The sequence below is a fragment of the Talpa europaea genome (genome assembly GCF_964194135.1).
Source record: "Talpa europaea genome assembly, chromosome: 16".
Lineage (NCBI taxonomy): Eukaryota > Metazoa > Chordata > Mammalia > Eulipotyphla > Talpidae > Talpa > Talpa europaea.
Window position 1 is genome coordinate 37,717,576 of NC_140084.1, and position 27,519 is coordinate 37,745,094.

Here is a 27,519-nt window from a genome sequence, read left to right on the forward strand (position 1 = left end):
CCAGCAGCTCCCGGATGGTCAGAGCCAAGGGACTGGGCCTGTAAGCATGAGAGCTTGCTCCGCCCCAGTGGTAAACCAAGGGCCGGCCTGGCCCCAGGGCCCTCTCCTCGAGGGTCACCTGTTTTCGCCCCACTTCTACTCACCTTGTCTCAGTGACCCATTGCACACCAACCCAGCGACCTCCCCTATCACCCCATTCTCTATCCCATTGCTGTCACCCCGCCAGCCAGCTGTGACTCAGGCCCCTGCTTCTTAAAGGCAAGCATGGAGGTTGGGAGGGAGGGGGCAACAGTCTCCTCTGGTCTGAGCATTGAGAGCTGGTGGAGGGTGGGCAGTAGGGATACCCAGACCCGGAGGCAGTGGGGGTGGATAGAAAGTTAAGACAGGGAGATACCCACGCTGCAGGGGACTCAAAATCTGGGTGTAAAAGGCTTAGTTTGAAATGCCAGGGGGTCCCTGGATGTGAACTGGACCCCACACTCCTGGCTCCCTCTGTGTGTGTGGCCATTGCAGGACCCCAGCCTCGAGAAGCCATGTGGTTCCTGCCCTCAGGGTCCTGGTATCTGTGCCAGGCTCTCATCCTGGCTTCCTTTCTAGCTGAGTGGCTGTAGGTAAAACCTGCCCAGCTGGCAGAGCCTCCTGGAAAGCACCAATGTGTCCTGTGCCTCTGCTTACAGCTGCAGGCTGCCCTTCCTAAGTGGGCAGTGGGTCGTGTGTGCCAGGGCAAATGCCAGGGCAGGTGCAGCCTGGGCTAGGTGTGGCCAAGCCCCTGTGGAGCCATGAGTTTCTTTCCCTTTGTCCCCACATACCCCTCTCACAAAGCAGAAGGGCTCCACCAGCCTCCACCTGGTCCTCAGGCTCCAGCTTCAGCCTGGACTCAAACCAGGAGTGAATGGAGCCTGGGCCTCGACCCCTCGGGTTGGTCAGGTTCAGGTCCTAGCCCTTACATAACCAGTGACTTCAGGCAGGGTGCTGCCCCTCTGGGGACTTCAGTTCCTCATCTGAAGCAGAGGTCTGGAGCCCTGATCTTGGAGGGCTCTTGGGGACCTGCTGCTCTGATTCTGGGGAGGCTTTTCCCTCGCTGCCTATCTCGCTGCAGCCTTCCCCCTCCTGCCTGCTCTGCTCTCCCGGGTGTAAGTGACAGAACAGCACACACTGGCTTGAGCAGCCACCCCTGCACTTGGACACACACGCAGGTGTCTCTCCCACCTGCCGGAGAACCCCTTCTGATGGAGTCTCCCTCTCTCCGAGCATAGCGCTTTCGTGGGGACTTAAGACATCACGGCTGGGGATAGAAACTGGGATTGTCTTTAGTCTCTTTCAGTTCCCTTTGCCCAAACCACTGACCGGTTGGTAAAAGGGTGATGCCTCGGGGCAAGAGGTGACATCTGGATGAGGCCTGAGCTGGGAGGGGCGAGGGGGGAGACTGGCATAAACAGCACGTTTTGGAATTAGTCATTCCCCCTAGCTGGGAAAAGAGGTGCTGAATTGGAGGGCCGCGGGGGTTTGGATGGGCGTAGAAGACCATGCTAGGCAGGCAGGGCCACCGATGGCGGCTTTCCTGGGAGCCCATCATCCTGTGTGTTGCTAAGTCTGTGCTGGCCCTGCAGGGGGACAGCGGGAGAGGAAGGAACATCTTCCGCTGCTGGTGTGCGGGAACCGGCTGGCGGTGCTGCGAGCTTGTAGTTAAGAGCACCGCAGTCAGATCTGGCTGGAGTCCTACCTCTGCACTTAGTGGCAGCAGGCCTTTGAGCAGGTGGTTCAACCCCTCATCTGTGAAATGGAGCCAGTCATGCCGTCTTCTGGGCTTTGGGGCACACTGGCATGACTGTGCAGGGTATTTGGCACTGAGGTGCCATGACGGGAAGCAGAGCACAAACTGAGGCAGGACGCAGCCAGCCCAGCTCTCCCACTGGGATGTCATGCTCTCCCGACCCTGACACCCCATCCATAGGCCTCTCTCATCCACCAGATGTTCTGACCCTCATACCGGTTCCATGAGACGGTTCGGGGCAGACAGGAGTAATGACTTTGTCCAATCCTTGAGAAGTCCAGGGGCTGCCCGAAGCCACATGCAGTTCAGACAGTGATGAAAGAGGCGTGGAATGTGGGCACTGCCAGGTGGGCCAGGTGGGGGGTAGGCAGTGTTGCCGGGACAGCCTTTGGCTCTTAACATGCTGGCCTCCAGCTCCAGCGGCTGCAGCATGGGGCTCTGGCTCCAACCCACTCTTTGCTGGCCAGGAAGCGGGAACAATGGCCGGGACCGGTGTTGGCACTGGCCTACCCAGGGGAGCAGGAAAGCTCTTCACCAGCAGGCGGAGGGGGGCGGCCTGCCCTCTGGCCCGCTCTCAGCTAACTCCTTGAGGGACTGAAGCTGCTGCACTTTTTCCCATCCTTCTTGAGGCAGCTCTATAAAGAGCCCAGGCCTCCCCCGGCGCCATTGTGCAGGGCCTTCTGTGTCTCCAACTTGACCCCCAGCCTCCCACTCCATCCCCTCCTCCGGACCAGGCCGCAGGCAGGATCCTGGGCTGCAGAGGCTTTGGAATTGGCTCAGGGCCTCCCAGCCTGGGCGAGGCTGCCTGTGATAAGCTCCTTCTGCATCCCATCCTCAAACCTGTGGTTTCTTTGTTCCTTGAAGGTCAAGCCTCCAGGAAAAGCCTTGGCCGCTATTGATTTTTACAAATCTACAAAGATTCCGGTTGGAATGCCTCGTCCTCCTCTGGGCTCTGAAAAGGAGGTCAAAGGGAGGGGTAGGGGTGGGAGGGGGTTTGTGGGGTCTCCCCCTTCACTGCGTGTGGGGTCTGCGGTCCTGCCTTTGTTCACCCACAAGCTTTCTGAGCACCTGCTGTTTGTTAGGCACTGAGCTGGTGGTGCAGGGCGGGAAGAAAGAACTTCAGAGAAGAGAGTTTGGAGGTTCTGTGTATGAAAAGGTCCAGTGACAATGTCAAAGCTTCTGATATTTACTGTTAAATACTCCCTGACCCACACACCTCCCCTCCCTCAGCCAGGACCCGCCTCATTCCTCATCCTCTCCCCTTGCTACCCCCAAGCCCTGGGTGAGGATGTGTCCTGTGTGTTATTTGTAATAAACACAACTATTACTGTAGAATAGTTGTTTCATTTAGTACAGGTCTCTGTGTGGTTCTGAGCCCCATTCCTGAGCCCCAGGTCCAGGTAGAGACCAGAGAGGCCTGCAGGTATTTCCAGAGAACCCCCCAGTGGGCTGGAGGCCATGAGTTCCTGTTTTCAAGGTGACAAAGAATGGGGGCAGCCGGGAGACTTGAAAGAGGCTTTCCTGGCAGAAAGGGCAGGGCAGGCTTTGGGGAGGAAGAGATGGGGAGGCATGTCAGGGGGAAGAAGCCTCTGAACAAAGTTGGGAGGCAGACGAGAGCCAGGTGTTTGCCTTAGCAAGCAGGCTGGTGGCGGGGTTTGTGTCGGGGTATAATGTCAGGGTCCCGGTAGTAGATTGGGGTTAGGCCAGGAAGGCCAAGGAGGTTGGGCTGTCCCCAAGGCAGCCGCCTCAGGGAGGATTTCTAGTAGGATCTATTTCTGATGAGCTAAGATCCCCTTTGAGGTTGAGGGAACTTTAACCCGGAGGTGGTCCAGGCTGGGTTGGGGGGGGGGTTGGGGTGTGGACCTTCTTTCCATCTCTGGGTGGGATTTACAACTTGGAGGCTCTGCCACTGACAGCAGACCTGGCGGGGCATCTGCCTCCTCTAAGCCCCATCGAATGCCCCACCCCTAGAAACGTCCTCTCTGGTCCCCTCCCTGCTCTCAGCTGGCATCTTTCTCACAGTGGGGAGGCAGTGGTGTGGTGGCCACGGGCTAGGGGCAGACAGGCTGGCTTCAGTTCCCAGCTCTGCCAACCACCAGCTCAGTTCAGGTGTGACCTCCTCTTCGGGTCACTTGACTTCCCAGTGGCCATTTCATCATCCAAAAAGTGGGTCTAAAATTACCTACCGTGTGGGAACTGCAAATTGCTTAATGCATTGCCTTGCACTTAAAAAATAGAAAGCACATACTACATCACGCTTGTTAATGCTCCTCAACTGCATTTCCTTTGTACTTAGGCAGGCATGCGGCTTTCTATTTGTGCAATCGGGATTCAGTGTCCAACTGGTGAGCAAGAAGTGGTTGAATCGTTGGTGTGGTTTACCATGCACGTGATCTTGGGCTGGAAGAACGTGAGCCAGGTGGGCCCACATTCTCACCTGCTTGCAGGTTTGAATGGGCTGTGCCTGTCTCTCCCACTGGCCTGGAAACAACTCAAAGACAGCGATGGCATCCGGTGTGTGTCCTCCAGCCTCTAGCATGGGGCCTGGCGAGGCCTCAAGTGGCTGCTGGGCCAAATTCCAGGGTGTGCTCAGTCGTTCGGTGTCCAGGAAGCAGGGCCAGGAAAAAGCTCCCAGCGCTCGCTGCCCGGGATGCTCTCCGGAGCTCACCGGTCCCCAGTCTCTCCCAGCCAGGACTCAACCGTCCCCACTGTGAGCCTTGGGCTCTTCTCTCAGCTGTCATATTAGGGGGGCACTCAGGGCTACAGAATGTGGCTTTGACGCTGGGTGCTCTACCGATGACTCCCCCAGGTTCAAGCCAGCTGGACTGCCCATTGAGCTCGGAGGAAAGGCTTCTCCCTGCATGAAAACGGGGGAGGGGGCAGTACCCCCTGAACAGTCCTCGGGGAGGAAGGGGCTTTGTGATGTCTTACTACTTCCTGTCTGTTCCTCCTCATGCTGCTCCTGTCTCCTACCCACTCTGTGTCCATACTTCAGGACAGATGGACACCAGGGTCCCTCACCTATGCCTCAGGGTGAGGATCGTCACCTCCACTCCTAAATGAAATTAAAATCAGCCTTGAGTCTGCCCAGCAGGCTCTGAGTGCGGGGCGGACAACAGCACAGCTCATGCACTGGTTTATCACCCAAGGCTGAAGACCGCCGCTCTGGCAAATAGTGAAATCTACGAGTATTGAGCACAAATGATATGGGAACCTTGGTGCCAAGTGCTGGGATTTGCTTTGAATCCCGGATTCTGGGTTTGGCTGGAGGTTAACCACTTCCTTGATCCCGACTTCCGTTTCCATCTGTGAGTCAGGAGCGCAGTGATTCTGCTCACTTTCCAGGGTGCCGTGGGGTATGAAGCTGGGAGGACGGAAATGGGCCTCCTGATAATGTCTTCTAAACAGCATGACACAGGGCCGCCAAGCGGGGGGCTGGCATTATTCTTTCAACTCCTCCCACCTGAGACCTGACCTGCATGTAACAGGTGCCCAGTAAATAGCAGTGGAGGGGAGCAGAGGGTGTGGCTGGGGTTTCCTAACCATTGTGGGTACTGAGTCTGGAGAATCAGATAAAAATAAGAGGCCTTCCCATAGACAATGCACAGGGGCGGACACATGGTTTCACATGTGATTTCAGGAGGTGTGGGAATCCCTGCAGGCTCAGCCCCCAGCCCCAGATGTCCTGTGCATACAGTTCTGCAGCTTGGTGGCTATTTACCCTGCTCTGGGCTGTCCTTGCAGACTGCCCTCAGGTGGGCTGGGGCCAGGAGTCAGCCAGGCCTGGGAGCTAAATGCTAATGCCCTGTAGCCCCCTAACCATGCTGGAGACACTCTCCCTTGGTCCTTGGGGTGGGGACACCCTGGGCCTGGCCTGGGGTACACATGGCTGTCTCTTGGTGCATCCTGTCTTTCTTTTTGTAGGTTGGTAAGCCAACAGTGTTCACAGGAACAGAGGCATGGGTCTACCAGAGCTTTACTCCACCTCTTCAGGGGGACCCAGGGCTCAGGGAAGTCCCACAGAATACACTGGGATGGCAAGAGCTGCAGAGAGAGGATTCTAAAGCTCTATTTTGAACCCCCCTTTTTCCCTTTAGGGCCCAAGTCTAGAGTGTGAGGTGGAGAGGCTTGGCTGTGGGGCTACCTCCAGGGGGCAGGAGGCACAAGGAAAACCCAAATTGCAGGCCTGCCTCTGTACCTCATCCCCAGCTGGGCTTGGGGTTTAGACCCTGACTCTCTACCTGGGATCACTAGACGTCTTTCAACTGCAGGAGCTGACAGGGACATGTAAGAGTAAGACATTGTCATCCTGAGGTCCTGACCTCTGTTAGTCTCTATCTCTCTCTCTCTCTCTCTCTCTCTCTCTCACACACACACACACACACACACACACACACGAGCCTGGTGCCTCCCTCTGGGAGCATTAGGTTTATTTCCAATCAGGCTGTATTCTTAGGGAGCTGCCACCATACACCCTTTGTCCTGCTGAGGAGCCTGTGGTGGCATGGTCCAGCAGCCCGGGGTCCATATCTCCTTTTCGCAGATTAATGCCATGGGACCAGGTAGTCGACACGACTGTGGAGAAAAACAAGTGAGTTAGGGCCTCCAGGTGGCCTGCAGGAAATCAGTCTGCTCTTCCCTAGGCTGCTCCCCCAAATTCACCTTCCTGTCCTCAAGGCTCTGAACACAACTTCTATTCTGTCTCTCTATGGCTCCAGAATCTTCCATGGCTCCCTATTTCCTTTCATGTATTTTCAAAGCTGTACTGTTTGACTTTCCCCGCACCCTTCCAGTTGGCCTCATCCTTTTCTCCCACCGATTCCCGATCATGTAATGCCTGCCTCATTTTTTTTTTAATCATTTAGCAAACCTACTCTGGCAGGCAGTATATAGTAACAAAACAAAAAAATATAGATCATTCTTGTGTGCGCACTGGGTGGGTGAGACGGCAGACCTGCCACCAATCACCACAGAGCAGTAGTCCCCATGCTGCGGGTCGGGGTGAGGGGGGCGTCCAAGGGGTGACCAGGTGCAGGGGTTTTGAGGCTGGACTGTCAGGGCTTTACCCAAGAGTTTTCCAGCAGAGAAGGAACAAGGAAAGCTCACCAGGCACGGAGGTGGCAACCACAGCGTGGAGCGTTTGGGTGGCACCCAGGAATCTGGGACTGCGGCAGCGCAGGGGTGGGGCTGGAGAGGTGGAGGGGCTAGCCGGCTTCCCCCACTCCCCTGGGAGCACTGGCTGCAGAACTCACCACCCGCCCATACCCCGAGGCAGTTTCTCGGTGCTTCCATCTCCTTTCCTCTTTGCCCGCTTACTCTTCCGGCCCCAGGTCTCCTCCCAGGTGACCCCTTTTGGCTTCCTTTGAGCCCAATCAGGTGGGGCACGCCCACCCCCTCCCCATTAACCAGGAGGGTAAAGCCCTCCCGGCGCCTCCCATGCGGGGGGCGGGTAGGGGGGCGCGCTTTGCGGGTGGAGAGGGTGTCTGAGAATCAGTGGCGCCCCCAGGCGGCTGTGCGTGTGCAGCCGGCGGCCACACCTGCGCGGGGCCCGCCCCTACCTGTAGGAGGAGCCGAAGCGCCGGAAAGCGTTCCTGCGGGCAGAGAAGCGGGGGTCCGAGGTGGGGGCAGTGGCGACCCCCTCCCGGAACCTGACTCCCACGTCGGGGGTCGCCCCCTTCCCACCACCCCACCGCAAGAAGGTCCCTGCCCCTCGGCTCCCCTGCAACGCCCCGCTCCCCACGCGGGGCTGCCAGGGGCTGGCTGCAGGGCGCCCCGGGAAGGAGGAATTACTCATTTTGAAATTTCGTGCAATTTTCTTGCGGTGTCCCGGAGCCAAGCAACTCCTCGCAGGTCTCATATTTTCAAGGGCCACGGAGTGTGCGCTGGCGAAGGCGGCCCAGACCCCACCCGACCGCCCCGGGGTGCGGGGCTCGGGGCCCGCGGCTTTACTTACAGGGATTCGAAAGGCAGGGGCTTCTGTCCGTAGCGATCCAGGCTGGGGCTCTGGTTGAGACAGTACTGGGGAGAGCGAAAGGGATAAGGAAGTGGGTGAGCCGGGGGCCCCCCAAGTCCCTCTCCCGCCCTCCGAAACCCCCCAGTGCTCTCTGAGGTCCAGAGGCCCTGGGGTCGGGAGATCCCGCTCACGGTGTCGTCTCCGCCTCCCGGTGTCACCCCTTCAGTGTGGGTGATCCCCGTCCCCCCCAAACCCCCCGGGCCCCAGGTACAGGTAAGCACGACGCCTTCCCCTACCCGCCAGCTCTGGGTCACGTCCGGCTTCAGGTGCCGCACCGCGTAGCCGCTGAAGCCCTGCACTGCGCAGAGAGAGCCCGGCTCGGCCCGGCCCGGCCCGAACAGCCCCGCCCCACACCTGTCCCCCGAGCCAGCCCTGCCTCCGCCACCCGGTCCGCCTTAGCCCCGCCCCCAGGCCCTGCTCCCCGAGTCCCACAGCCAGCCTCAGTGGCTCCTGGGGACCGGACCACACCCCTGTCCCCTCCTCCAGACCAACATCACCTGGAGGTCCCCCAGCCTGGCTCCGTCCTGCCGCTGTATCAGTACCCCAGTTGCCCCCCAGCTTTCCTGCTTCCTTGCCAGGGCCCACCCCTGACACGTCACCCCCACCTTCCCACACCTCACCCCTTCCTCCCCATGTGCCTGGGTTTGTGGTCTGGGCTTCGGGTCCAGCTCCAGGGACACCCCGCTAGGCTCTCCCAGAGCCCTGGGGCCGCCTCCGCGGGGTGGACTCACCCCTGTTGCTCAGGCAGGGCAGCTTGAACTCGCCAGCCGAGGACACAAAGCGGGACCAGTCCTCGATGGCGCTCGTGAGGCAGGGCCAGTCGACCCTGCTGATGCCCGGCGCCATGGGCACCAGCCTCCCCTCGCGGCACCTGTCGTGGACCCTCCGGCCAGTCTGTGTGATGTCCTGCCAGGGCGAGGGGAGTCATGACCGCGGAGGCAGGTGTAGAAACTTGGGGGGCGGGGGCAGACCCACAGCACCCCTAGGCTGCGGGCTCTTGGCTCATCTGAAGGAGGGGCCCTGAAGCCCCTGAAGGAGATGGGAAAGACAGGGGTGGGGGGGCAAGGCAGTGGCTGAGGAAATACCGGGAGCAGAACCTGGGATCCCAGGAGCTTGGGACTCGGTGGGTGCCCAGGGCCCTCCTGGCCCCTTCCCTGAGCAAACCCAAGGCCTGGGGCAAAGGATACTCACCAAGCACTGCAGGGGTTTGTTGGGGACTCCCAGGAGTGTGAAGTAGGCGTTGTCAAATTCATCTGGAAAGGAAGAAGAGGCGGCTCCAGCACGAGTGGCCCCTGGGACGCAGGAGGGCTTGGGCCCACCCGCACTGCTTTATCCTTCTGAAATATTCCACAACTGAAAACATATAAGCTCAAGTTGATTTTTACTGTGCGCATTTACAACGGAATAGCCTCCAAATAGATCAAAGCTTTCAGTGTAAACAAACGAAACCATGGAAGTACTAGCAGGAAACACAAGTACATTTCTTTATAAATTTGGGGGTGGGGGAGGGAAGGCCTTACGACTCAAAATCTGCTAGATTTAGAGAAAAGATTGGCAACTGGCTACATAAAAATGAACATATTGGGCCTCCCCTGGTGGCACAGCGGTTGAGCGCTGGGTTGCGAGGCTGCCCGCAGCCTCTGCAGTGCCAGTTCAATCCCCGTCACGGTGAGGGTCCCACCCCCCCCAAAAAAAAAAAGAACATATGCATGCAAAATCAACAAAAGAGAAGTCAGAAAACAAATGAGAAATTATCACCATTTGTTTTACAGATAAGGGGCCGTTCCCCCTAGCAGTGTAAACTCCCCTAGCAATCTGGACCAAGCCAGGAGGGTGAGGGAGGAGGAGGAAGTGTTGTCCCCTGTACTTCATCTCCTTCTTACCTTCCAAAACCCTCCCCACTGGTCAAACATCATCACTTCTTGAAGCCTGCGGTCTCTCCCAGTGATCCAAGTACCCCCCACTGCCTCTGGATTTATGCACCTCTGGTCTTTCTGGGCCGCCTTCCTCATCAACCACCCTCCCTCCCAGGCCGAGACCTCTTTTCTGCTTAGTCTTCACCGGTTCCTAGTCGTCTCCAGAGAAAGTCCAGGCCCCTGAGTTTAGCAACAGGGCTCTCTCCCTGAGCTGTGCTGCCATCTGCAGCTGCCACACCTGCTCTTGGCCTCCTGTCCAACCAAACCTCTCAGGGTTACCCAACACCTCACCTAGTGTTCCTCCTCCAGGCCTTTGCGCACGCTCTTCCCTCTAGCTGGAATGCCCTCCATTCCCCTGCAGTCCCAGCACAGTATCCCACGCTGAACCTGGATGTTAGCGTGGCACCCCTGCCTGCATGCCCCAGCTTCTCAGTCCACAAAGGGTTGTTGCATTGGTCCCTTTAGGCCTGTCATCTGCCCTCATGGATTTTTCTGGGAGACCTCTCTCTTCAAAACCACCCACCCCTTCCTCAAAGACCCCAAGTGTGGCCTGACCTTTTCGGCAGTAGGTAGTGGACTGGCTGTGCTCATCGGAAAGGCAGCCTCTGACGGAGTCCATGTCCATGCGGCGCAGGGTGGGCAGGGCCGGGTGGTAGAGCTGATGCTTCACGCCGGCCAGCTGGTTGCGCCTGCGCATCGGGAGCAGGATGACCGGGGTTGCGCACACGTGGGTGGAGCTGTCCGCCAAGGGCTGCAGGTCGGTGATGCGGGCCATGGCTGCGGAGCAGGAGGCACTAAGAAGCATACCTGGGGCTCAGGCCACCCAGACACCCTTTTATGTGGGAATGCAGCCTTGACCAGTGCTGATTCATCTACGTGTCCAACACTTTTTGGGCACCTGCTGTATACCAGGAGCTCCGCCTGTGGTATCAGGGACATTCAGACACCGACACATGCCAGGATGTGCTAAGATCTCTGTGTCAGACATCAGTATAGGGTGTGTGTGCAGGGGGCGGGGCCAGGCCGGGGTGGGGGCTCTCAGGATGGTCAGAAGAGGTGACTTTGAGTCTGTTCTTAAATACTGAGCAGGAAGAAGCATCAGCAGCAAGCGGGTTCAGAATTTAGCTCAGAATACCTCTGGGTAACTAATTATGGACTTTTGGCCTTAGCTAAGGTATCTGGCATTTACTCAGAATTCTACAGGGAGGCAGAGAAAAGTTTTAAAGACAGGGAGAGACTTGATAGATATGAAGCAGAAAAACATGGCTGGTGACCCAGTGTCTCCCCTTAAAAGGCAGGTATTCCCAGGAGCCTTTTAGTCATTTAAACTTTATCAAAAATTTGTGGACTCGGTTTGCTTGCTTGCTTGCTTTCTGACCCCCCCCAGTGAGAGGGGAGGTGGGGCAGGTGGCAGGGGGTAGGAGGAGGGAGGAGGGAGGACTCAGGCCCTGGAGGAGCACGGAGAAAGCGTCCACGACAGGCTGAGAAGCTATCTCCAGGGCAGGCCTGCCTGGGAAGTGACAGAGAAATGGAACCAAGAGGGAAGTGAGGATTCCCTGCTTCAGACCCAGGGCAGCACAGCGACCTCATCTGTAGGGCCCAAGTCCTAGGTGCACCCGCTTCTAAGGATCTTCTCCTCTTCTGCCAGCTCAGTGGGGAGAAGGGGGAGGGAGATGAGCTGGGGCCCAGCGTCTTGTGAGGCAGGCAGAGAATAAAGGAACATTCTGCAAAGACAATGGCCCTTACATCCTGATTGTGAGGGCACCCTGTAGTCCGCAACCCTGGCAACCTCATGCTCTGAGGCGCTGCCAGAGGTCCTGTGCACTGCCCCCCACCCCCAACCCCGCCCCATCTTCCTTCCCCAAGGTTGCTATCTCCCCAGCTTCAGCCTAGGCAGGCATCTTGAGACATGTCAAGAGCTGGGGCTCTCTGGGGGTGGCCGAGTTAGGCTGGCCAGAGCAGGCCGTGTGGCCCTGGGCTAATTACTCTTTCTGGGTTTTAAGACCCCAACTGTGTTAAGCAGGAACGGTTGTCTGTGATCTGGGGGTCTTTCCCCTGCCTATAAAGCCCAGGGTAGAGGGCACTCCTGCCAGCCCTTGGGTCTCCAGGGATGGAGATTTTTGAGAGTTGGTATCCAGGGTCAGCATAAGGAGATCAGGGAGATTGGTGGACTCAGCAGGACAGGGATTAGTAGCAGGTGATACTCCAATCCCTGTCCCCTGAAGACCTACAGCCTCCCTCTCTCCCTCCCTCCCGGAAAGCAAGGTCATGAGTGTCTAAGTCCAGCCCCCTGAAGTCCTAGGCCTGCCCACCACCCTGATCATAACTATTGGAGATGGATTCCCCCTCCCGCACCAGTGAGAGAACCCTGGGAAAGTCTAAGTTATTTGCATACATTGGCCTATGCTGTGCATACACCTGCCCAGGTGCTGAGCCTGATGGGTCTGGGAGTGCTACTGTGAGAGAATGTAGGATTTGGTCCAGCCAGCCAGAGCAGCATCCCCAGCCCCACCCATCAGGAAAATCTCCCAGACTTGACTCCACCCACCCCTCCCCCTAAGTTAACATTTAAATCTTTTAAGATCATAAAATATAGCAAAATACAGAAAGTGCATACAAATATAATGTAACTGATAATTTATAAAGAGGGACCCTGTATAACTACCACCCAGGTCAAGACACGAAGTACGACTTTGCAAAACAGTTTAGCACTTTCTTAAAAAGTGAAACCTAAATTTACTATCTAACCTTCCAGTTCTATTCCTCGGAATCTTCCCAAGAGAACTGGAAAAAGCTCACCCAAAGGCTTGCATGCAAATATTCCTAGCAGTATCACTAATAACCCAAAGTGGACACAATGCAGGTGTCCACTGACTAGTGAGGATTAAGCAGACCGTGGTATATCTAGACCATGAAACTTCCTGAGAGCGAAAAATGACGCCCCATCTGCGCTTCAGTGTGGAGCAACCTCAAATCTCTTTTGCTCAAGGAAGGAAGCCAGACACAGAAACGTCCCACATGAATGATCTCTTGATCTGAAATATCCAGAAAAGGCAAATCTTTAAAGGCAGAAAGCAGATGAGTGGCGGCCTGGGTTTTGGGGGTGATTGAGCTTGGGCAGGAGGGATGTTACTGGGGTGAAAGAGATTTTTCAAAACTAGGTGGAGCTACTCGCAAAGCTCAGTTAATGGACTAAAACACATTGCATTGCGGATGCAACAGGAGAATTCTATGCCGTATAAATCATCCCTCAGTAAAATTGTTTTAAAAATAGATGCATGTTAAAGGCAACAAAAATTAGGGCCCTGCCAGTCTCTAGAAGCTTCCAGATATCCCTTCCCAGTTACAACCCTCAAACCCTGTACGAGGTAACTGCTCCCTTACCACATAGTATAACCACTGCTTTAAAGAGAAAAGTGTTACTATGTTTGCAGCCTTGGGCAAGACAGGCTAATTTTGCCCCTTCTGAGCTCTGTATACAAGGACAGTTGGGGTCTTTGAACCCTGGCTTCTTTTCCTCCATATAGATACACATGAGATTCATCCAAACTGGTCACCTTCTAGTCCCTGGATTCTTCCTGAAGGCCCAGATCTGGGACCACAGCCCAAGACAGGCCTGCAGAAGACACTGGGCCAAGGGGCTCTGTTAGGGTCTGGTCTGGGGCTGGAAGCTGATGTGTGGCTCCTGCCACTGCTGACTGAGACTCGATAAGCCCCTGCCACCTGAAGGAGTCTCTCAGATTTGCATGGGGACTCTGAACTTTCATTGTCTCATAAGTCACTCCGTGTCTTGGCCAAGATATGTGGGGAGCTAGGTCCCTGGCACATCAGCAGGTCCCCCAGCAACATGGGCTCCTTCCTGGGGCCCAGATCCCTGGTGGCCCCCTTAGCCTGCCCTCCTTTCTTCCACCACCACCTCTGTTGGGCACCTGCTAATCCTTTGCACACGGCCCGGCTTCTGCCCAGTAATCTCCCGTGTCTGAGAGGCCGGCTTTGAGGGGCAGGGAGAAGGCAGTTCCTGACTGGCGGTTGGCACCTGAACAGGTAACTCAGTGGGACTCGGCGTGACCCCAAGCTTTCCTTCTAGCATTTAGACCTGGAGAACCCAGCAAGGCTGGGGAATCTCCCTTTAGGGGCCTCAAACCTTTGTGTGCTTCAGAGTCTTCAGAGCAACTTGTGAAATGCAGATTCCAGGCCCACCAGAGGGTTGGGAGCCTCAAATCTGTTTTTTCACCAGCTCCCGAGAACATTCTGAAAGGCTGGTGGTCCCAGCCCTGTAGTTGCCCTGGGCTGCCACCCTCAGTCTCTGCTTCCCACTTGAACCTCCCTCATCAGCGTGGTCTTAGCAAGGGCAAGACAAAAATTTGGGAAGGAGCTGGAAACGTTTCCATTGGGGAGAAAATGACCAAGTCTGGGAGAAGAACAATTGGGAATGAGGAAGAATTCCCCTAGCCATTTCCAGAAGGTTTGGAAAGGTAAACCAGAAAGGATTTGTAGGACTGGCTTGCAGAAGTCAGTCCCAGGCAAATGCCAGTACCCTGGGGTAGGTGTGGGGCTCCAGACGCGAGTATGAACTCAGCTTGGCCACTTGCTGGCTGTGTGACTTTGGGCAGGTCTAGTGACCTCTCTGTGTCTCCATTTCCTTACCTGTGAAAACAGTGATGACTTTATTAAGGCCGGGAGGAAGTGGGGAGACGGAGGCTGAGTGTGATCATGGCCAGAACACTTAGCACTGTTTCAGTTCACAGGGCTGCCCAGGGCTGCCTGGGCCAGTCTCTCTGCCACCCTCAACGTGTGACCTGGGGCTCTACCAACCTGGGAAATCACTGCATCTACACCCCTCAACCCAACAGCGAAATGGAAGACCAGAGGGCTTGTATCTAGCCCATGTTCATTTTTTTGGAGGCCGAGTCAGAGATCTGACTCCCCACCCGAGCTCTGTCCCCCACTTAGAAAGGCAGGCACCATGGCCAGGATCTGGGCTCTTGGGTTGGATCTTGGGCCCTGTGCTCGCCTTTTAAACCTGGAACCAGCATCCCTAGTGGAAGAGGGACAAGGAATCTCTCTAGCAATGCTTTGGCTGCCCATCGCTGGGGCGGGAATAGGGCTCACCGTGTTGGTCATTGCTTTGAAAGCGCTCTCCCGGGCTCAGAGCTGTGGGCATTGACGTGTGTGGTGCCAGCAGCCAGGATACCCTGCAGGAATGTAGTTATAAGGGCCTGGGTTTCCCATTCCTGGAAGAGAAATGATACCAGAAACTGAACCTGAAATATCACGGTGAACCATGAAAAGGGGGTTTAACTGTCATTCTATCTTAAGCATTTTTTTTTTAAAGATTTATTTATTTATACAAGCACTGGGTACAGTCAGAAGCGTGGGAGGGTGAGAGAATTCACCAGAGCCAGAGCGGGGAGCAGAGCAGGCAGAAGGACTGAAGTACACTGCTGAGGGGAGCAGCGGGCGGCAGGAGAGGTCTGCGCGCCATGTGGGACCCTCCTCCGGTGGCCGGGGAGCAGCCGGGGATCGAACCGGCGCTGCAGAGGCTGCGGGCAGCTTCGCAACCCAGCGCTCAACCGCTGCACCACCGGGGAGGCCCTATCTTAAGCATTTTTAAGTCATGAAAATAGGTTGATTTTATCTTCAACAAAGCAGATTTTCTGTTCAGAGGCTTCTGATCATGTATTTAAAATCTTTTTTATAATGGGATGATAATGAGCAGATATTCCAGTTTTGCTTGACACCAAATAATAGTCACAATCAATGTTTACTAAGCCCTCGGTGTGTGCCAGCCACTGTTCTTATCAGTGTGTTTTATCCTCCTAATCACCTCCACCAAATACCATTAACACTCCCATTTTACAGACAAGTAAACTGAGGTATGGAGAGTTTAACTGATTTGTTCATGACTGGAGTCCAGATCATGTACATCTTCCCATGTTAGCGTCTTTCTTCTTGATGGTTCTAGAATATTCCATTTTTGACTGTATTGTAATTTCTTTAATGTGCACCCCTCCTACAGATAAACATTTAGATACTTTCTAATAACCCATCTCCTACTGATGAATATTTGGGTGTTTATCGTCTTTTGCTGCAACACCATTGTACCAACTTCTTTATGTGTTTGTGAATTTGAATATTTCTAAATTTAAATACTTGGAGGTAGAATTGCAAAGCGATTTTAAAATATAATGAGGGAAAAAAAGAAAATGTGTAACCCACAAAAGCAGCCCCCAAATGGGTGCAACTGTGAGCACTCTGGGGGAAATCTAAGGACACCATCTCTTACAGGTGTCAGGATGTTGGGCTGGGTCCAGAAGGTGCTGCCTCAACCCCCAGGGACCCTTCAGAAGACCAAGAGGGAGGAGGAGGAGGACCAGGCAGAACCAGAACCAGAGCCCAAGGCGGAAGCAGAGCCAGAACCAGAGCCTGAAACAGAGGAGCCCGCAACCCTGGTAGGAAGATGATGGCGAGGAGGGCATGCTGGTCTCGCTGCCCAGGACTTCCCAGCTTGGGCCAGCTTCCCGCCACAGGCCTTCCACAACAAAATTTGAGTCATAAGGAAAACTCCAGGCCACCTGGCTTGGCACTCTTTTTACACCAAGGAGGAAAGAGAATGGATAGGGCTTGCTCAAGGCTAACTTTTTCTGTTCAAAGGCTGGAGAGTAAATATTTTGGACTTTGTGGGTCTTGCCATCTCTGTTAATAGTCAACTCTGCCATTGTGAAGTGAAAACACTCACAGGTGATATATGAACATGGCTGTGTTCCAATAAAACTTTATTTACAAAAGCAGGCAGCTGTTTGGCCCAAGGGCCATTGCCTGCTGATATCTAGAATCTAGAGCAAGAGCTACTCAAAGAGTTCAGTCCACGAACTCTGTTACTAGCCCATGGTGAGATCAGGAGCTTGCAAATCTACAATGTACCTTCGTGCAGTATTTGGTAGTAAGACTTTCTCCATGAAGGATGTAGATAATTGATCTACATTCTGGTGCATACTGCTTATTCATGTGGACCAGTCACAGTTTACAGACTGACACTGGTTCATGGATTACAGTTAGAGCAATATTTCTCTAGAAACTTCCTGCAAGTGCCTCAAAGCTTCCTAATTTTGCATCCCTTCTGCTCAGGAGCTTGATGATGATGAATTCAGAAGCTCAACTGAACAGATTTGATTTAGCTTCTAATTGACGCCTGACCCTATGTGCAGTGCTGGGAGCATGATGATGTACAAGCCTTGCCCCTGGGAATCTATAGACTCAGCCAGGTCACTCACTGAATCCATGACTGTATTCACATGTTTGTGTTGTGTGCACATATTTATGTGTCCATACAAGTGTGTGGACAATATCACATGTTTGTGTATGCATGTGTGCACGCAGTTTGTTGTCTGTACTTGTGTGCCCATGCATGTGTTTAGAGCAGATGCTTAGTTCACACATGTACAGGCGCATGTGTGTGCACACATGTTTGTGTGCCTTGCAGTATGCTCATTTGTGTGTATTTTATTGTGCTTTAGTGCATATATGAATGATGTGTGCATGAGAATGTGTTTGTGCATCAGTGCAAGGCTGCACGTGTAAGTTGTGTACCTGCCGATGTTTATGTGAATGGGAATAACGTATATGTGGATGTGTGTGTACAGCACACACATGCCTGCGTGTGTATGCAAATGCCTGCGTATCTATGCAAATGCCTGTGCCTCTGTGTCTGTACCCTTGCAGACATATACACACACCTCTTGCAACATGTCTGTCTGTGTGTGTCAGGGCATATGTGTGCACAGCAGTAGAGGGTGTGGCTGCAGAGGCAACTGTGAGACAGGTGGCAGAGACTGAACCCCCCTGACTGCTAGAGGGGAGTGGAAGGCTTGGCCTTGAAGGGCAGGGAGAAGGTTGGGCACTGGCACAGGGTAGATTCCTTCCCTCCCCGTCCCCTCTGCTTGCCCCAAGGCTTCATAACGCTCTCTTAGTGAAGTGGGACAGCTTCCTGGCACATGTGATCGACCTGGGGGCCACCTTGGGGTGTGCGAGGATCGAGGGTGGATACAATGCCCTGCGGCTGGGAGGAAGGGAATATTCCAAGTGGAAGACGAGGTACCAGGATTTACTGGGTCAGTTGAGCAAAGAGTTGTTTGGCCCTGTGTTTGGGGTGGGGATGTGTGAGGATCCCTGTGGCTGGGACATGGACTGCCCTCGCGTGAGCAAGGCTGGCCTCGCTGACGGCTGACACAGTCCCATTTGAACCCTCCAGCCACCTGAGGAGCCATTCCGGGGGGACGAGGTGGACAGAGGCTACGCGAGCCCTCAGGGTGAGTGGCGGAAGCCCAGCTCGGCAGGGTCTCCCCAAGAGCCTTGCCGTGGCCCAGGAGGCTGGCAGGCCCACTTCACAAAGGGGGAAACTGAGGCTAAGAGCAGGTAAGGGTGGGCTCCTGGGGACTTCTTTAGTTGAGCCAAGCCAGATCTTACCTCTAGCCCCTTAGCATTCTCCCCTGCCTCTGCCTCTGCCTTAACCTCCCCTGCAGGGTAGAAACAGGCCTTGCTGAGGCTCCTGATCTAAAGTATGAGGGACTCTTTTCCAGAAATGCAGGAGGTTGCCCGCACTCTGGTCACATCCCTCCAAGCCCAGGTCGCTGTGGGCCCTGAAGTGAACAGGTACTGTACCCCCTTCCTTCTCTCCACCTCAGCAAGCACCCCGTGCGCCCCCAAGCCAGGGAGCCACAGGGGCCCAAGACCGGCACTACTCTCAAGTTATAGCCAATCCCGGGTAAAGACCTGCAACGTCACGGGAACTGGCTGCAGGGAACTTCAGGCAGAGGGTGGGGGGTCTCTCACGCTCAAATGGCGAGACAACCAAGAGAAATGGAGGCTGGGGGCCAGCGGTCGCTCATTGTGTGGATGACATGCAGGTCTAGCGTGGCCAGAGCGTCTGATTTTCCCAAGGAAGCCAGAAATCCAGACTTCCACGCCATCTCGCAGTTGGCTCAGACATTCCAGAACAAGTGAGGGCAACTGTGAGGCCCGTATTTAAAAAGATCAGCCTCAGCTGCAGGAAGCCCTCACCTTTCTAGAGCACAGATGTCAGCCAGTGCAGCCCCCAGGGATCCCTGGGCCAGGCGAAGTGGAGGCAGGGTGAGAGAGTGGGCTCAGCAACTCTGCACCCACATATCTGGCGGGGGCACACCCAGATTGGCCAGGCATGCTGGCCTCACCAGGGGTTGCGTCCCCCATTTTCCAGACAGGGACATAAGGCTAAGGGGGAGGTGATATGTCTGAAGCCTCACAGTGGTGAGGTGGAGGTTTGGGGTTCAGCCAAGTTCTTTAGGACAGCGGGGACTGCCTCTTCAGCCAGTTTGGGGCTGGGGACATTGAGGGCTTGTGCGTTTGTCCCTGGACAGTGCCCGCAGCTGGGTGCTAACCTGGCTCAGGACAGGCATGGAGAAGATCGCCCCGCAGCCCAGCCACAGCAGCAGCCCAGCGCAGAGCACTGCGGGCCTGGGGAGCCCGGCTCAGGTACTGTTGGGGTCAGAGTGGTGGAGGGGGAGAGGCTAGGGGGGTGGCCCGTGCACGTGGGCTTGTTCCCCATGTCATCTGTCTGTTCCCATAGGCAGGAGCTCAGGTCCTTGGGCGCTGCGCCACTGGAGGCCCAGGTAAGGCCCAGAGACGGGGGGCCCTTGGCAGCAGCGGGACCGAGGGACAGGCCTGCCCCTGGGAAGAGTCCACAGGGTTGGATTTTCTCATCTCATTGGCCCAACGCTCAAACCTGGGCTTGAGTTGGGTTGACCAGAGGACACTGGGCAGGTCTTTAGCTGCTGACAGCCTTTCTTTATTCTCTGACCCTGCAGATGGGGCCCAGGAGGCCCTCAGGGCCCCAGATACTGGGTGAGTACCCATTCTTGAGCACTGGTTTGGGAGTCCAGGCCTCATTTGGAGTATGTGTGGTGGGGGTGCAGTGCACCCAGAGCCCAGGGGCTTGGGTTGGGAGCAGGGTCCACCATCACCACAGTGGACAACCTTGGATGTGCCTCTCATCTCATCCCATCCTCACGTTCTCATTAAGAAATGGCAAGGGTGGGCCTGAGCTGCCCCTGGACGGTTGTGCTAATTAGTGGGGGCCCTTCTCAGGATGGAGAGGGGGTGTGGATGAGCTCCTCACCAACGAGATTCGTGTGGTGGGTGCCCAGTGCAGCTTTGAAGCGGGGCCTGCCTCTCTGTGGGGCTCTTGGTGGTCAGATTGGCCTGGCAGCTGCACAGCTTTCAAATCCTCAAAACTGCCCGGTGGTCGCCTTGTCATCCAGGTGGCCGGCAGATGAAGACTAAGCAAAACAGGGAGCCTGGATCCCTCTCCAAGGAGGGTCCCTCTCAGCTCCAGTTGCCTCTGCCCTGCAGGAGTGAGGGCTGAGGGCGGCCAGATCCTCCAGTTTATCAAGAGAAGCTAGAACTTTAGATATTTATGTAAACTCCTTTGTTTGTAGATGTCAGTAATTTACAAGTTTCCAGAATACAGTGGGCCTCCAGAGTAAGCCTGAAGTCTCTGATTTGCAAGCTCTGCTGGGAATCCATTCATCTCTCCCCGCTCCCCTCATCCTTTCATTGGATTGTCAGGTTGTGAGAGCAGGGGCGTTTGTCCTGGTCACTGCTGCACCCCTGGCACCCAGCAGAGTTGGGGGGGACTCAGCACGGAGGGGTGAAATGAAGGGGTGAATGAATGATGTGGATCCTCACATACCCCATTCATTAATTCGTGGCTCCCACTTGCTCTTTTGCCCCTGGAGGCTGCCCAGATCAGGGGTCCCCAGGGCCACTGAGCTGACTCATAAAGCCGTAAAGTGACATGGGACGAAGGCACCCAGAGGACTTGCCAGCTTGCTTTTGCACCAGACTGGTGGGGGATGGAGTCCCCTGGGAACATGGAGTTTCCCAGAGGAGAGAGGGGCTGCCCATAGGCCAGATGGGCCTGGGACCCAAAGTTTGTCCAGGAGGAGACTTGTGCACTGTGGGGCCCAGTGTGAAGTGAAAAAACAGAACTTGCAAAATGACTAAGACCAAAGACTGTGGGGACAGTGTGGAGCCCAAAATGGGTCCCTGCAAGTGTGGGTCCCTGTAGACAGCACAGGCCACAAACTTTGAAGCCAGGCTGGTGTGCCCCAGTCACTGGGAGCTCCCAGGCTACAGAGGCCATGGCTGGGCCAGTTTTTCCAGGCCTGGCCCAGGTTTAGGTTAGAACTTGAGGTTGACAGCAGTGCCCGCCACCACCTTGGGCCCTTTGAGAGTTTCTGATAGAGGAGGCTCCCCCCACCCCACCCCCAATGCGGAAGGTTGCTGAAGGCCTGGAAGGGGTGCTGGAACCTGAGACCCAGCAGGTGGTCAGGCTGCTCAGTTGACCACTGGCCCCTGTGTAGGCCCCGACCCTGGCTGCTCCGATGGGTTGAGCTGAGTCTGGAGAAGGTGCTGCCACAGCCCCCCAAATCCTCAGCGGTAAGTCCAGGAAAAAGGGGAGCAGGAAGCTGCTTATCTGGGAGGGGTTTGGGGGCCCAGGAAGGGCCAGTCTACTCAAAAGGTTCTTCTTGTTCTCTGGGGCCCATGGAGAGGGCTCTGTCCTTCCTGAGCATCCTAGGTGGGGAGGAGTGGCCGCAGAAGGGCGGGGCACAGCTGACCAGGGCAGGGGTGCACAGGATTGCTTTGCTCTGTGACCTCCTTCCCTGCTTTTGATCCAGGGTTGCAGAGACGAGCCTGCTGATGCTGCCTGGGGCGCAGGTACATGGAGGGGCTCTGGAGAGAGGCTGACTGGGATGGTCACTGCTGGGCCGGGGGTACAACTGGGGTCTTGGGGCATCCTGGGGCAGCATCTTAGCCCTCATCCTTCCTAGAGAGGTGTTCAGTGTCTGTAGGGAGCAGGCTATTTTGGGGAGCACTGGAACCTCCCAGAACAGACACTTGTGGTCTGAGACCCCTTCCCCTCCCTGGGCTTCAGTTTCATGGCTGTCTGATGATGGGATACTTGGGGTGGTCCCAGCGGGCTCCAACTTAGTCATGTCGGTACCTTGGGTCAGAGGGATCTCATGAAGTCCTCTCATCTTTAGTTTCTCCCCTGCTTGCCACTTAGACACCCCTGAGCCCCGTTTGGAAACAGAGTCCACGCTGCAGGTGCCAGAAAGCCCCATCCTGCCCACACTGGGCCCCCCGGAGCCCGAAGAGGAGCCCACTCCAGATCCTCAGCCTGCCCTCCAGGCTTCTTCCCTGCCGCCCCCCGGGGACACTGCCAGGTGAGCCCCCAAATGCTATGCCTGCCCCAGGAGCAGGAGCAGTGCCTCCTCCCAGCCCAACGCCCAACCGCCAACCTTCACAAAACTACTTTGTTTTATTAGAAAAGCAACACAGGCACCTGGGAGAACATTCAAAGGGGTTGCCAGCCCCCCACCACTTGTACCCCGCCTTCTCAGCCCAGCCAAGCAGATGAGGATGTTTCTCCTTTAAACACACACCTGCCGAGAGCAAACTATATATACTGCTGTGATCTTGCTTTTCTCACCTAAAAAGGTGCCTTAGAGGTGGTTTATACCTATCAGTCGGCTTCATTCCTGCCACAGCGGCACAGAATCCACTGCGTGGATGCTTTTAACTCGCAGACATCGGCTTGTTTCCACCTGTGCTGAGTCACTGCTTATCCGGGCATCATTTAGCTCAAGTCTGCAGGAGAAATCAGAGGAAGTAGAGCTGCTGGGTCAAGGGATACCTGCATTGAAAATCAGCATCAGGCCTGAGTGAGGGGCCTGAAGGGAGCTCCTGTTTGAGTGAGGGTGGGGCCGAGGAGGTGGGGTCCCCCTGGGGTCTGCAGAGTAGCCTGAGGCTTGCCTGGGAGAACAGGGAGGGGCAGTGTGCTTGGGGTTGAGACCTGGGCACTGGTCTGCCTTGCCATTGGCCTTGGGGCAGGTCTGGCTCTGGCCTCAGTTTCCCCAGAACCCCTCTCAATCAGGCGCCACCTCTCTCGCCCACCTGCAGGTTGGTGGCGTGGCTCCGGCACAGGCTGGAGAAGGTCCTGCCGCAGCCAGTGCTCCAGGAGAGGGCTGGGGAGCAGGTGGGTGCTGAGCTCAGGGCGTGGGGCCCTGGGTGCTGGGGGGAAGGGGTCTCAGGAGCTTGGGCAAGAGTGGGGTGCTCCCTGGGTGGGGTACAGAAGGAAGAAGGGGGTCTGCATCAGGAGTCCAGCCTGCCCAGCACTGTGGTCTCAGGGCTAAGAAGTGCTGGCCCAGCCTCAACTATCAGGAGCTCAAATTGTGGAGGGAGGTGCCTCCATGGGGGGAGCAGTCGGGAAAAGGGGTGCAGAGAAGGAGCCTCCCAGGAACATCAGGGAAGGCTTCCCAGTGGAGGTGGCCTGCCAAGTTGAGACCTGAAGGGGGAGTTCCTCAGGGGGTGAGAGGAGGTAGAGGGGGGTGCTGTACGAAGGGCCCTGCGGACAGAGGACCCCAGACGTTTTCTCCCCTTTCTCCCCACGCAGGAGCCTGATACCCCTGTGACCTGTGACGTGCAGACCAGTAAGTGAGACGTGTGTCTTCATGAGCATGTCCCGGGGATGGCTTAGTCTGAGTGTGCAAGGGCAGTGGGTCTGCTGCTGGACTCGCTAGGGGGCACAGTCAGGGTCTTCTGACGTGGAGCAGAGGGTCCTCGGGTCAGGTCAGCCTGCAAAGGGTGCCAGGGCCTGGCCCAGAGCTAGCTGGTGGTGGCTGGAGGTCTCTGCTAGGGGCTGGGATTGGAGGGGGGGCTTGGCGGGGGATGTGTGTATAGGAGCAGACCCCCCCTGCCTTCCAGCTTCTCCCCAGAGAAAATAGTTCTGAGGCCAAGTCCGTGGTCCCCCTTCCTGCTGGGAACATGGGGAGAGAGAGCGTGTCACATTGCCCTTCAGCAGGGCCTGGGGGTTGGCTGAACAGAGTCCTGGACTTCAGGGGCCAGAGGGAAGAGGGACTAGACCCTTAGGCTTCAGCTGCCTTGAGTGGGAATAGTGTCCCCTGGTCTTTGTCTGGACCGGAGGAGAGAGATGCCTTTTATCCCTGCCCTGCTCCAGGATTAGGGGCAGACTGAGGCCAGGAGGGGAGGACCAGACTCCAGAATCTGTTTGCCTTCATTTCGTGGCCTCTGGAGAGGCATGTGATAGACAGAGCATTCATTCATTCATTCATTCATTCATTCATTCATTCATTCATTCATAACAAAGGATCGAGGGGGACCTGCTAGGTGCCAGGCCTGTGATGAGTTCCAGGGATGAACAAAGCAAAGTTCAGGCTCCACGGCTGTGGCCCTATTCCACCCTGGACACAGAACCTTGGACTGTGGCCCTCAGGGCTTCCCAAAACTGTGTCTGGCCTGTGGTGGTCTTTCTGGGCGCTCTGAGCTGCGACAACTGCAACAGCCTGAGCACAGACTGGCCTGTTGACTGTGGAGCTGGCGTCTGGCAGCAGCTGTGGAAGGACATTGTGAGGCTCTGAGCAGGGGTTGCTCCATCTTGTGGAGGTCATGGGCACCCCAGAGGGGCGAGCAGAGGGCCAGAGACGGCCCCAGTTCACAGAATTAGATGTCCTGGGGTGACGAGCCACGTCCACTTGTCTGGCAGCTCAGCCAGAGCAAAGTTACAGTACAGGGGGTGTTCTCTGGAGCTGACACCCCATCCCCACCCAGGATGCTGACCCTACCCCTCTTTCTTTTCTTTTCTTTCTTTTTTTTAAAGATTTATTTATTTATTTATACAAGCACTGGGTACAGTCAGAAGTGCGGGAGGGTGAGAGAATCCACCAGGGCCAGAGCGGGAAACAGAACAGGCAGACTGACGAAATACACTGCTGAGGGGAGCAGCGGGCGGCAGGAGAGGTCTGTGCACCATGTGGGAACCTCGCTGGTGCCCGGGGATCGAACCGACGCTGCAGAGGCTGCGGGCAGCTTCGCAGCCCAGTGCTCAACCGCTGCACCACCAGGGGAGGCCCTGACCCTACCCCTCTTACCAGGCTCTCTGGAGGAAGCAGTGTTCCCAGCGGCTATCATCAGGGCTCCCGTGTGTCTGGAGCTTGTGGGTCGTGGTGGGCACTGGATGTCCTTGGGGCAGACTCAGCCCAGGACTGGGGTGTATTTGCCTCCTGGAGCTGCCATGACAAAGGACCATGGACTGGGCACCTCCAAACAGCAGGGGTTATTCTCAGAGCACAGGAAGTGAGAAGTCTGAAGTCCAAAGTCAAAGTGATGCCAGGGTTGGTTTTTCTGGAAGTTCTGAGGAAGAAAACCTTCCCCACTTTTCTCTGGTGGCTGCTGGTGACCCCAGGCACCCCAGCTCAGCTGCCCTCCAATTTCGGTCTGAGTACAGACTGGCCTTCTCCTTCTAAGATCACCCACCATTGGGGTTAGGGCTCACCCCATGTGCACATGATCTCCCCTTGTCAGCCTTCTCTTTCTTATCGCTGCAAAGACCCTGTTTCCAAATAAGGTCGGCCACAGGTAGCGGGGGTCAGGACTGGGATGTATATTTTGGGGGGCACTGTACAGCCTGTTAAACGAGGTGGCTCTGAAGGGCCGGGGTGGGTGTCTCTCCCTTCTCCCTGCTTCATCCCTACCTCCCTCTACCCATTCACTCACTCATTCACCCCCTCGCCTGCCCACCCAGCCCGCCCAGCGGCCCACCCTTCTGTCCTCTCCTTTGTTTAAGGGGTGGCAGCAGCTGGAGGCCTCTGAAACAAAGGAGACGGGAGCCTGGGGGAGTGCAGACAAACGGACAGATGGACAGAAGGAAGGAAGGGTGCCCTGAAGAAAGACTGGCAGGGAGGGCAGGGAAGGCGACAGAGGTGGCCATGGAGCCCCACCACCTTGAACAGTGACTCCTGCCCCTCCCTGTGCTCCCAGATGGGGGAAGGGGAGCCAGGGTCACCCCTCAGAGACCCCAGGGCAGCCCCTTGGGGGAGGTCGCCAAGGGCAGCCTATGGGCTGTGAGCTGGGCAGCAGGAGGACCTCCCACCCGAGGGCTCGGGAAGGCCTTGGACTGTCTTTTGAGAAGATTCCGGTGCAGCCCGCAGCATGTCGCCCGGCACAGCTGTCCACCCTGCAGGACACAATTCTCCCTGAAGAATCAGACTTGACCCCTGTCTGTCGCCCATGGTCAGAGACCCCCTAGTGGACAGCAACCAACGCTTTGGTTGACATTAAAAAGCATCAAATTCTGATTGCATGATATTGTTCTTCGGATAAGGCTAAAAGGAGCATTTAGATCTTGCTCCCCACTCTGTCTCTGGTGGGTCCTCTCACCTCCCGTGCCTCTGGCCTACACCCCAGTTTTTCTATGCATAAATAAGTAAATAAATCTTTCCTTTTAAAGATTTATTTATTTATGCATACAAGAACTGGGGTGTAAGCCAGAGGTATATGTGTGGGGAGGTGTGTGTGAGAGGATTCACCAGAGAGATTGGGGAACAGAAGAGGAGGATCTACTGAAATACACTGCTGAGGGGAGCAGCAGGCGTGACAGGAGAGGTCTGCCGTGCCATGTGGGTATCTCGCCGGCCGGCCTGGATCGAACCATGCTGCAGAGGCTGCAGACAACTTCTCAGTGCTGCGCTTAACTGCCTGTGCAACCAGGAAGGCCCAATTTTCTTTCTTTTTAAAGATTTATTTATTTATGCATACAAGAACTGGGGTACAGGTCAGAGGTGCAGGGGGTGCATGTGAGAGGATTCACCAGAGACAGAGCAGGGAACAGAACAGGCAGACTGGCTGAAATATACCCCTGAGGGGAGCAGCGGGCGAGACAGAGAGGTCTGCTGCACCATGTGGGTTGCTCCCTGGCCAGCCGGGGATCGAACTCATGCTGCAGAGGCTGCAGATTGCTTCATAGTGCGGTGCTTAACCCCCTGCACCACCAGGGAGGCCAATTGAGGCCTGATTTTAAGGGGTTAGGCTGTAGGCAATGGGGAGCCATTGAAAGTGGCTGAGCATAAGAGGGACTACACAAAGGTTGCTCTGAGCCTGAGACCGTGTTCAAGGCAGGGGAAGCAATTGAAATGGAGGGCGGGGGAGGGGGGGCTCCTTAACTTTAGGCCACATCTGAAGCACTTGGGACCCAGACCTGCCAGAAAGGAAGGAGGTTTTGGGCAGAGGTTTGTGTTTTACCAGTTACTCAGGGACACAATGGGTCCCTTGGCCTAGAATTCATGCCCCTGGGCTCCTTGTCTCTGCTGCTCCCAGAAACAGGAGCCCCTTCCTCAGATTGGGCTGCTGACTTTCACTGCTGGAATCAGAACCCCATTTGACATCCTAGGAGGGCAAAGACTGGCTAGGAGGTAGAGGGCTGATGAGGGACTGTGGGGGTCCCCAGATGGAGCACAGTTTCCATGTGAACATGAGCAGTGTTGCTTTAGGGATATCATCTGAGGCCTGGCCACCTGGGTGGGGGCCTGGAAAAGCCAGGAGAGCTGGGAATCCGATGCCTGTGGAGAAGGGTTTGGAGCCCCAGGGGTGGTGGGACAGCGGCTCCTCCGGTCTTGCTCGGGGCTCTGCCCCAGGATCAGTGTGGCAGGTGCCCATGAACACCCTTCCTATCTGTACTTTGGGGCAGCCCTTTTCTCAGAGCTGCAAATCTTTGGCTGTCTGATGGGGACAGTGGAGAACATGCCTTTCAGGCCTGGCCTGGGGTGAAAGGAGGAAATTCTTCTTCACTAAATAGTCCTGAAATAGGGGTTAAGCACAGCACTGTGAAGCTATCCACACCCTCTGCAGCACAAGTTCAATCCCAGGCCCGCCAGGGAGCTACCCACATGGTGCAGCAGACCTCTCCTGTCTTGCCCACTGCT

General features: G+C 55.9%; 2 protein-coding genes across 2 annotated transcripts in view; one reads left to right on the top strand and one right to left on the bottom strand.

Annotated features, from left to right (window-relative positions):
• Nucleotides 1-6,203: 6,203 nt before the first annotated feature.
• On the bottom strand, nucleotides 6,204-10,478 carry SPMIP8 (sperm microtubule inner protein 8; the record flags this gene model as incomplete). Its single annotated transcript, XM_084256864.1, has 8 exons — nucleotides 6,204-6,349; nucleotides 6,881-6,939; nucleotides 7,333-7,365; nucleotides 7,728-7,792; nucleotides 8,024-8,085; nucleotides 8,519-8,693; nucleotides 8,979-9,040; nucleotides 10,259-10,478. The coding sequence occupies 8 exons, from the start codon at nucleotides 10,476-10,478 to the stop codon at nucleotides 6,204-6,206; spliced, it is 822 nt and encodes a 273-aa protein (XP_084112990.1).
• Nucleotides 10,479-15,999: 5,521 nt separating this feature from the next.
• CNGB1 (cyclic nucleotide gated channel subunit beta 1) overlaps nucleotides 16,000-27,519 on the top strand; it is a gene marked incomplete at its 5' end in the record, with an annotated part of 57,998 nt that continues 46,478 nt past the window's right edge. The window contains 11 exons of the mRNA XM_084256865.1: nucleotides 16,000-16,155; nucleotides 17,955-18,012; nucleotides 18,283-18,355; nucleotides 19,099-19,213; nucleotides 19,308-19,350; nucleotides 19,546-19,582; nucleotides 21,103-21,178; nucleotides 21,418-21,457; nucleotides 21,834-21,966; nucleotides 22,703-22,778; nucleotides 23,196-23,232. Coding sequence (XP_084112991.1) covers nucleotides 16,000-16,155; nucleotides 17,955-18,012; nucleotides 18,283-18,355; nucleotides 19,099-19,213; nucleotides 19,308-19,350; nucleotides 19,546-19,582; nucleotides 21,103-21,178; nucleotides 21,418-21,457; nucleotides 21,834-21,966; nucleotides 22,703-22,778; nucleotides 23,196-23,232 — 844 coding nt within the window. The remainder of the gene's footprint in view (nucleotides 16,156-17,954; nucleotides 18,013-18,282; nucleotides 18,356-19,098; nucleotides 19,214-19,307; nucleotides 19,351-19,545; nucleotides 19,583-21,102; nucleotides 21,179-21,417; nucleotides 21,458-21,833; nucleotides 21,967-22,702; nucleotides 22,779-23,195; nucleotides 23,233-27,519) is intronic.